Below are 10,896 nucleotides of genomic sequence, written 5' to 3'. Positions count from 1 at the left end.
TAATCCATACACCTTCAAACACCTATGTTTTACAAAGAAGCAAAAATTATCAAATGGAAAAAAGAAAGCATATTTTACAAGTGGTGCTCACATACCTGGATATCAACATGTAGAAGAATGAGAATAGACCTATGTCTATCACGAGGGACAAAACTTAAGTACAAATGGATCAAAGACCTCAACATAAAGCCAGCCACACTGAACCTTATAGAAGAGAAAGTGGGAAGTACACTTGAATGCATTGACATAGAAGACCACTTCCTAAATACAATCCCAGCAGCACAGTTAATAAACGGGATATCCTGAAACTTAAAAGCTTCTGTAAAGGAAATGACATGGTCAACAAGACAAAATGACAACTTACAGAATGGGAAAATATCTTCACTAACCCCACATCAGACAGAGGTCTGATTTCCAAAATATACAAAGAACTCAAGAAACTGGTCATCAAAAGAACATATAATCCAATAAAAATAAAATGGAATACAGACCTAAACAGAGAACTCTCAACAGAGGAATCTAAAATGGGTGAAAGACACTTAAGGAAATGTTCAACATCTTTAGTCATCAGAGAAATGCAAACCAAAATAACTCTGAGATTCCATATTACACCTGTAAGAATGGCCAAGATCAAAAACACTGATGACAACTTATGCTGTGTTGTGGGGAAAAGGGAACACTTTTGCATTGCTGGTGGGAATGCAAGCTGGTACGACCCCTTTTGTTATCAATGTGGCGATTTCTCAGAAAATTAGGAGACAGCCTTCCTCAAGATCCAGTAATACCACTCTTTGTTATATATCCAAAGGATGCTCAATTGTGCCACAAGGACATGTGTTCAACTATGTTAATAGCAGCATTGTTTGTCATAACCAGAACCTGAAACAACCTAGTTGTCCCTCAACTGAAGAATGAATAAGGAAAATATGGTACATTTACACAATGGAATACTACACAGCAGAAAAATTAACGACATCTTGAATTTTGCAGGAAAATGGATGGAGCCAGAAAACATTATTTTGAGTGAGGTAACCCAGACACAGGAAGACAATTATCACATGTGCTCATCCATGTGTAAACACAGTAACATACATAATCTAGTCTCTCTGTGTATATTCCATTTTTGCATGGCTTAAATTTTTTATTCCTTTTAATCTATGACTGTCTCTACTCTGTATTTTTAAAGACTTTTTCTTTTCTTTTAAACCACTTACTTCTTTTTATAACACTCTATATTTTTCATCTTTCTCCCTAGACTACATACTTTTTGAAAACACACTGCAAGTTATTTAGAGGTCTTTTATGTTTGAATCTGTCCTTTTTGCCTATCTCTAACCCTTTTATGACCAGGATAGCTTCTAAAATGCTAAGTGCTTCTTAAAAACCTAAGCAATGAAATTGCTGGGGCAAACATAGCCCTGCCTGTTTGCTCTACCCAGTCCAACATGGTAGAAGTCTGTTCACTGCCACTAAGACTGCTGGGTGGGAGCCGTGCTCATTGCCTCAACTCTGGTAACCATTTGGCCCATGCTGCCACCAAGAAATTTGCAGCATACTACCGACAAACCCCTTGTGCTTGGCCTCCTGAAAGAGCCAGAGTTAATGCTGACAGTGCAGCCCAGAATGCTGCTGTTTTGAAACCACATGTTATTTTTTTTCTACCACTGAATCAAGAAGACTTCTTTAAAGGAACTGCAGCAGGCCTCCAGCAAGCAGAGCCCATTCGAAAAAAATACTACTAAACTTCATTTTTTGGTGTCTAGAATTCTTTTCCAAGCCCTCTCAGGTTTTTATATGGATTTATCTAGCACACATAAGAGCACCAATTTGTAGTAAGAGAGCTGTTAGTTCATTTCCAGCTGCTCAACCCCAGAATAATCACGCAGAAACCATATTATCTTATTATCTGCAATATTGTTTGGCCAATAGCTTCAGTGCATTTCCAGCTAACTCATAACTTAAATTAACCCACCTCCATTAACTCCATTAATCTTTGTATTGCCTATGGCTTACTGGGTAAAGTTCCAGCGTCTGTATTTGGTGGTGCTACATGGCTTCCTGACTCCACATTTTTTTCTCCCAGCATTCAGTTTAGTTTTTTCCGCCTACCTAAGTTATGCCTTGCACAGGCCCAAAACAGTTTCTTTATTAACCACTAATATTCACAGCATACAAAGAGGAATCCCACATCATATATATTTAGGTTTGTATGTGTGTGAAAGAATTAAAGAAAAGAGGCCATGAATCTGAATAAGAGCAAGGGTACATGGTAGGTACTAGAGAAAGGAAAGAAAAGGGAGAAAATGATGTAATTATATTTTTTATTGGTTTTTTTTTTGATTTTTCGAGACAGGGTTTCTCCATAGCTTTTGGTTCTTGTCCTGGAACTAGCTCTTTTTTATTCTTAAAATGTTCGCAGAGCAGCTGCCAGCCTGGCAGAGACTATTGTGGGTCCCTGCAATATCCGTGGGTGGTTTATAAGCAGTGGCCCATCCCAGGCGGGCGGGTAGCCCTGCCATGCGGCAAGTGGGCAGGGCCAGCCCGAGAGAGAGAGAGAGAGAGAGAAAGAGAGAGAGAGAGAGAGAGAGAGAGAGAGAAAGAAGAAGAAGAAGGAGGAGGAGGAGGAGGAGGAGGAGGAGGAGAGAGAGAGAGAGAGAGAGAGAGAGAGAGAGAGAGAGAGAGAGAGAGAGAGAGAAAGGGGGGCAAAGACACGTGTGCACACCAGAAAAGGGGACAGTAAGAAGAAAAAGTTTCCAGATGGGACGAGTGGTCAGAGGTCGCTGGAAGTGGGCATGGCTTGTCCCTTAAAGAGACAGAAAACCATAACAATATTAATTTCAAAATTAAAAATATATGAAAAATATCAAGAACACTACACCTTTAAACATCAGCACACAGTGTAACAAAAGTGTTCAGTTGACTATTATTATGTGAGCATGTGCTTGTCTCTGAGGTTGACTGATTCTCCAGGAAACCTTCTCTTACAACTTATATTAGTCAATCTCTATACAAATATCTTGAAATCTAGAAAAATGACAAGTTTACCCCAAATCACAACTTCTCATTGGCTGACTAAAGTCCAAGATCTCCATTCCCAGGATTTTTCCCACAACACCAGGCATCCTCTGGCAACAGCCTCAGCTCTAATCCCTATACATATTTTCTTCAAAATCACAATGACAACAAATCACTAATTGTCTAAGATGTAAAGAAATTTGTGAACCCTGAGGTTCCACAGCACCTGTTCTCCCAAGACTCCCTTCTTAATGAGATCCCTGGGGTTGGTGAGTGGAAAAACCACCTGTCTCCTTAGAGTGAGATCATGTGAAGGGCAAATAATCTCCCTCCAGGTCCTTGTCCCTTATTCACCTTTATTGAAATTTAAAGAGGTCAGTAGTAGCAGCCAAAGTGGGAGAAAGCCATATGTTCCATATGTTCCTCATGTCTGGAGCCACATTTGAAAGATTATTACTCTGAAAAAGAGAAGAGTGGTGAGAATACAAAGATACATGTGCACCCACAGATGCACACACACACTCAAAAGGTGTCACCACCCACACCTAGCCTGAAAAGCCTTTTACTTTCTAGTCTGGCATGAAAGCTTTGATTGTCCTCGCAGCCACTCTTCCACTCCTAGCCACCACTGCAAATGACACTGATGAGAAGACACACGAACCCCTATACAGGTACTCTGGAAATCACGGGCCCATATCTGAGTAAGTATTGCTATCCTTAAGTTTTTATCCTTAATTGTTATCCTGCTCACAAGTCCTACAGTCATGGCATGTTATGAAAGGAAATTATTTATGTTTTATGATGCCCTCTTTTTAACAAGTATAAAGTCTAGGACTCAACGTGGCTAAAACTGCAAACCAAGCCCTTGGCCTATGCTTCCTAGACTTTGGGCATACTCCTTTAACTTCCAGTACAATGTCTCCATACTTACATAAAACAGGAAAGATTTGGATTTTATTTGACTTCACCAATATAAAGGAGCTTAGCACTTTGGAAGAAACAACAGCAACTGCCATGATGATGATGGACAAAGCCCAGCTTCTATAGGCCCAGCCCTGCCTACTTGTCCCTACACCCAGATTCTCTGGCCTCATCTGAGCATCTTCAGAATAGCATGGACCATAAGCTCATACAAGACAGTATAAGGGGAGAGAAAACTTCTGGTAAGGTTGGATTTTTATAATACTCCAATTGACATGTTAGCTCATGGCACCAGCTCATAGCTCACCACCTCTCTGAGCCTCATATTTTTTTCTATTACTTGAAATATATGACATCAGGCACATAATCAACAAGAGTATCTAGAGTTTGAAGATGTCCTGGGCTACAGAAAAGGTCTGAAGCCCTACAGCCTAAGACTCTTGCTTAAAATACAAACAAAAAGCATATTATTTAGATTTTTTTCATACTGCATATTATGTGGTCACTCAATAAATGCAACACATAGATAGAATTCTCCAGTTTAAAAATGGGACCTAGAAACTTTCCTTTCAGAGTTCTCACTCCTGGCCCTTTCTTGGTGATCCATGAGGCTCCCAGGGAGCACAGTTTGGAAACTTATGAAATAGGCAAGTTCTAGATAGTTCATAATGATAGACCAGGGTCATGTGTTTCATTCTGTTCTCCATGACTATACATTGTAAGATTAAATGCTTTATTTACAATATGGGGAGATTCTCTTTGTCTCTAGCACCTTGAAAAGGTACCAAAGCTTGAATGGATTATGGATCAATTTGCCTAAGAAAGAAAGATACCAATATCACCAGGAGACAGAGGAAGTTGTTTCTTCCAGACTTTTAGGTCTTCACTCTTGAGTTTCAACCCAATTTACACAGATTTCAAAATGCCAAAAGTTAGGATTTAGAACCCCTTACTGACCATACTTGAGCTGGATGACTTGTCATCCTGTTCCTGGTGGGCTCATGCTTTGGGGAAGAAAATAAAAAAGGAATCCCCTGAATTCTATTTAAGACTTGAGATTCTTTTTTTTTAATACACAGGTTTTGAAGACAAAGTTATACTAACCACACATTGTCAGCACTAGACCACTTTAATTTTATTTACTTTTCTGTGTTCTTGTTCACTTGTGAATTTGCTCCTATTACTTCCTGATTCTTTTTTTAGCCTTCATACTCTTTTATTTATTTATTTATTTATTTATTTATTTATTTATTTATTTATTAAAGATTTCTGTCTCTTCCCTGCCACCACCTCCCATTTCCCTCCCCCTCCCCCAATCAAGTCCCCCTCCCTCATCAGCCCAAAGAGCAATCAGGGTTCCCTGCCCTGTGGGAAGTCCAAGGACCACCCACCTCCATCCAGGTCTAGGAAGGTGAGCATCCAAACTGCCTAGGCTCCCACCAAGCCAGTACGTGCAGTGGGATCAAAAACCCATTGCCATTGATCTTGAGTTCTCAGTAGTCCTCATTGTCCGCTATGTTCAGTGAGTCCAGTTTTATCCCAAGCTTTTTCAGATCCAGGCCAGCTGGCCTTGGTGAGTTCCCGATAGAACATCCCCATTGTCTCAGTGTGTGGGTGCACCCCTCGCGGTCCTGAGTTCCTTGCTCATGCTCCCTCTCCTTCTGCTCCTGATTTGGACCATGAGATTTCTGTCCGGTGCTCCAATGTGGGTCTCTGTCTCTGTCTCCTTTCGTCGCCTGATGAAGGTTAATATTCAGGAGGATGCCTATATGTTTTTCTTTGGGTTCTCCTTATTTAGCTTCTCTAGGATCACTAATTATAGGTTCAATGTCCTTTGTTTATGGCGAGAAACCAAATATAAGTGAGTACATCCCATGTTCCTCTTTTTGGGTCTGGCTTAACCTCACTCAGGATAGTGTTTTCTATTTCCATCCATTTGCATGCAAAATTCACAAAGTCCTTGTTTTTTACTGCTGAATAGTACTCTAATATGTATATATTCCATACTTTCTTCATCCATTTTTCCATTGAAGGACATCTAGGTTGTTTCCAGGTTCTGGCTATTACAAACAATGATGCTATGAACATAGTTGAGCATATACTTTTGTTGTATGATAGGGCATCTGTTGGGTATATTCCCAAGAGTGGTATTGCTGGGTCCAGGGTTAGGTTGATTCCGAATTTCCTGAGAAACCGCCACACTGCTTTCCAAAGTGGTTGCACAAGTTTGCATTCCCACAAGCAATGGATGAGTGTACCCCTTTCTCCACAACCTCTCCAGCAAAGGCTATCATTAGTGTTTTTTATTTTAGCCATTCTGACAGGTGAATTTCCCTATGGCTGCCTCTCTCCTGAGAATACATTTAGAATTTCCAGGTTGTAAAATATTAAGAAACCAATTTACACAAATGGTATACACAAGTCCATACATACCCACATCCCTACCAGCCTGTGTCCTTATCCTCCACACTAGCATTTACTAAGCTAACAAATATAAAGGAAAATATTGCTTATTTCAATTCACCTCTAAAATTACCATTGAATTTCAGCATCCATTTATACACTCAGAAACATTTCAGCTTTCTCACACACTTTATATTGGTGTTCTTATATTTTTCTTGCTGAAGCAAAGATGATGATTGGTATTAGTATTCTGGATATTAGCACCTCATCTGTTAAGTGTTGCAAGCTGCTTTTAGTCTTCGCTGTGTCTGTTTTATTCACCATTATATTGTAAACAACTTAGTTTTGCCTTTCAGTTTTTTTTTAACCACCAGGCATATTACCTAAGCTCTACCCCTTCTAATTTATAGAGTCACCTAAATATCATTTTCTTTGTGTTCCGTGGGGTCAAACATTATGCATAAATCATAAATAAATACATTTTAATCTCAACTCAATTATAATTTTAATTATACTACTTCTTAATATGGTAAACTCGTATTCCAGCACACTAAAACATTTTCTCTCCCACTGGCTTCTTAGGGCCATCATTTTCCTGTGTTAAGTTCTTAGGTAAATGTCACTCTTATTCTGGACAGTGGTACACTGAGTTCTGGGATAGTGTTTGGGGATATTTAAATTAGAGAATAGAATTTCTTTTTAAATATTTGTCTCCTTGAGATTTTCTATGAAACGAAACTAAGCAAAAAGTAATAAACAAATATGGGGCTGGGCAATGGCTCTACAGTTCAGATCACTAGCTGCTCCTATAGAGGACCCAAATTTGAAACCCAGCATCCACATTACCATGCTAATAACTATCTGAAACTCCCTCTAAGGCTAAGGCTTTGTGAAATTTCCCCCATCCATGTTGACATGTCAACTGATGAGGTCATTATTTAGATAACAATGTTGATATTTCACGGGTGTACATTTCTACCATATAAAGAATACTGTCTTGAAGCAGGCACCCAGTCTTCTGGATGTTGCAATCTTTCTGCCCCTTCATCAGAGATGTTCCCTGAGCCTTAGGTACAGGAGTCTATTATGTAGTTGTACTATCCAATGTACTATGATGTAGTTGTGTAACTCAGACACTTACTCTCTGCAATTTGGCAATGTATGGACCTCTGTAGTAGTTTTCACCTGATACAAAAAGAAGCTCCTTTAATGAGGGTAAGAGTTACACTTACGTGTGTCTAAGGTTAGTAACCAACATCTGCTGAATTGAACTTAAGTACTCAGTATGAGGAACTTATGCCTGGCCCTGTAAACCTAGCAAGTACCCACAGCTGGAGAGGCATAAACCTTGAAGGAGAAACTGCTTCCACCGTCCTAAATCAACACAGTTTCTAACTGTATTCTGAACTACATTTTATCTAGCATTTTCTATTGGTCAATTGTCTGTTCTTGCACCAAAACACACTATTTTATATTATTAAGGTCTTTCTTTGTCAGTCTTAATTTACAAAGGGACAAGTGTTTTTACTTTAATCTTTGTCATTGTTGCTCAGCTTTTTATTGCTGGCATATAATACCTTTTAGTCAAATCTGTTCCTCCCTCTACCATTATTTCCCTCCCAATCCATATATTTTTAGAAAACTCTTTGATTTCTACACATTTAATTTAATAAATGCATTGTCTTTTCTCTCTTTTACTTTAAGTTTTCTGTTTTGTTTTGTTTGGGGAGGGTACTTTTTTCATTCAGGAATTAAACCCAGAGCCTCATCAATGCTAGACAAGTATTCTATTATGAAGCTACATTCTCAGCCCAATGTAACTTCTTATTGAGATACAAAGTCTCACTAAGCTGCCTGGGTTGACCTAGAAATGAAGATCGTCTCACCCCTCCTGAGTAGCTGGTATTAGAGGTGTGCATTTATATGCCCAGTTTTCATATTTATTTCATCAGTACTTAGATTATTATGGGATATTTTACACAAAAGTATATTAATTAAGGTGTTTGCTCATGTCTACTTTCTATCTGTCTTTTATGCCCTTCTCCTATAAACTGAAAGATCCTCTTACCCTGGGAGTTGTCTGTTAAAGCAGACCTCTGTCTAAGAATATTTCTGAGGTTTTTATGCTTTGAGATTTCTGGTTCAAGCACTCAGACTCAACTCCCAAGTCCAGAATTTTAAAAATCTAACTTTGAGGTTGTTTTTATTTCTCTTTGGAGGCAATGCTTTATCCAGTCTCCACACTCACACCTTTGCACACAGACATAAATGCCATACCTGGCCCTGTGTTTGTTCTCTTTTCTGCCTCTGTCCTATTTATATAAGCTTGACACCACCCACTTTAGATTGTGGGACACAATCTGTATGTGGTGTCAAGCCCAATGTTAAGTAAACAGAGTCCTATCAGAAACGTATTTTCACCTTCCCACCCCACTGGACAGTTAACATACCCTGTTCGACATGCGAAACCTCCAGGGCAAGCTCCTCCTAAACTAAACTTTTTGCCCCGCATTTTAAGCTACCAAGAGAATTACAAAAGTACTTTTCCCCAAGAAGGGTTTGACCCAGGAACACATCCCTAGAATGTATATTAGGCTACTGCAAAGAATCTTGGGATGCCTACTTTTCCTTAAAAAGGGAGCGGAAAACCCTGACTGGAAGCATAAGGTAGAAACTGATGCTGCACAGAAAAGGAAGAACTGTAACAACACAGGATCAAGCAGACTTTCCTTATCAAGGAGCATAAAATTTGAACTTGGGAAATGCACCAGCAGAGTCAGAAATTGAATTAAAAAATTAACTTTTTAAAAGAATAGTAGAAAAACTGGGCAAAAAATATGTCATCATTTTCTGGGCGTTTTGGCTAAGATCAAGTGTAGTTCTTATCAGTCTAATATCTGATACATCCTCCATCCGAGGACAATATATTACATGGAGTTTTGGAAACAGGACTTGGAAGAAAAGCTTACTCCATACACACCACACATCAACCTGATATTACAGTTCTTCCAGGAATGGTAGACCCTTTGGGGGGAGAAAAAAAGTGTCATCAATACACCTTTGGCAATTAAAATGAGTATTTTCTGTACACCTTTCCTATGAAAAAATAAGAAGCAGTTACCATAAATTTTGTCTTGTGGTCAAACAAAAAGAGCTGAAGTGGTCCATTTGGCTTTACAAAAAGAGTTATGAAATTGGATGTGAATCTAAAGTATCCTAACACCAGTTCTATGAAGCCATATTATGACAGTATGACAATCAATATGAACAGCATCCATACACAGTGCATGAACAGAACACCTCTGAGGCATCCCCTCCATCAGACTGGAGACTCAAAGTCAAAACACATATCTAACAATCCTTGTATATTTTTTGCTTGCAGGACAGCAGTGCTCAGGGAAAACCAGAGCCACAGGACAGAATTCCTCCTTCTAGGATTGACCAGTGATCCCAAACAACAGGTATGGCTTTTTGCCAGCTTCCTTACCATGTACCTGATAAATGTGATTGGTAACTCAGTCATCATTGCAGTCATCCAGGGAGATACCCACCTACATACTCCCATGTACTTCTTCCTCTCCAACCTGTCCCTGGTGGACATCTGCTTTACCACTGTCATCGTGCCACAGATGTTAGTGAATTTGCTGACGCAGAGAAAGACTATCCTTTTTACCCAGTGTCTTGCTCAAATGTATTTCTTTGTGGCTTTTGGTATTACAGACAATTTCCTCTTGGCTGCAATGGCCATTGACCGCTATGTTGCCATCTGCCGTCCACTCCATTACACCACAACCATGAGCCCCAGGCGCTGTTGCTTGCTAGTGATGGCATCCTGGGCAGTGTCACATCTTCACTCACTCACTCATACGATTCTCATGGGCCGCCTCTCTTTCTGTGGAGACAATGTTATCCATCACTTCTTTTGTGATGTGCAACCCCTGCTGACACTCTCCTGCTCTGATACCTCCATCAATGAGCTTTTGGCCTTCACAGAGGGCTCTATTGTTATTATGAGCCCTTTTATCTTTATTGTCATCTCTTATATCTGTATCACCTGGACAGTTCTGAAGGTCCCCTCAGTAGGAGGAAGGTACAAAGCATTCTCTACCTGTGGGGCCCACCTCACTGTTGTGGCACTATTTTATGGAACCATAATATCTGTGTACATTCGCCCCTCATCCACCTACTCAGTGACAAAGGACCGAGTGGTCACTGTCATCTACACAGTAGTTACCCCCATGCTGAATCCTTTCATATACAGCCTTAGAAACAAAGACATGAAACAGGCCTTTAAAAGGTTGACGTGTAGATAGAAGTTTCTGTCCTGCCCAGTCCTGTAGCCATTCAGTCCCAAAGACAGAGGCTTATATTAATTATAAACTGTTTGTCCTGTTAGCTCATTATTAATTAGCCCTTACAATTTAAACAAACCCATAATTCTTTTCTATGTTTAACTATGTTACTTGATACCTTTTCTTAGTAAGACATGCTCATCTTGCTTCCTCAACATCCAGCTGGTGAATGACTCTCTGCCTTTCCTCTTCCCAGACTTCTTAG

The 10,896-nt window shown here is 39.6% G+C and overlaps 1 protein-coding gene and 1 non-coding gene across 2 annotated transcripts; both read left to right on the top strand.

The window, feature by feature from the left end:
* The first annotated feature begins 3,594 nt into the window (after positions 1-3,594).
* On the top strand, positions 3,595-10,652 carry LOC142857004 (olfactory receptor 1L4-like). Its single transcript, XM_075984626.1, has 2 exons — positions 3,595-3,716; positions 9,722-10,652. Exons 1-2 carry the CDS (start codon positions 3,595-3,597, stop codon positions 10,650-10,652), a joined length of 1,053 nt encoding a protein of 350 aa, XP_075840741.1.
* LOC142858065 (U2 spliceosomal RNA) lies at positions 9,182-9,367 on the top strand. Its single transcript, XR_012911955.1, has one exon. It is a non-coding gene; the product is annotated as a U2 spliceosomal RNA (small nuclear RNA).
* Positions 10,653-10,896: the final 244 nt, after the last annotated feature.

The sequence above is a fragment of the Microtus pennsylvanicus genome, chromosome 9 (assembly GCF_037038515.1).
Source record: "Microtus pennsylvanicus isolate mMicPen1 chromosome 9, mMicPen1.hap1, whole genome shotgun sequence".
NCBI classification, from domain to species: domain Eukaryota; kingdom Metazoa; phylum Chordata; class Mammalia; order Rodentia; family Cricetidae; genus Microtus; species Microtus pennsylvanicus.
Note: the sequence above shows the minus strand (reverse complement) of the source record. Positions and strands in the feature narration are given on the sequence as shown.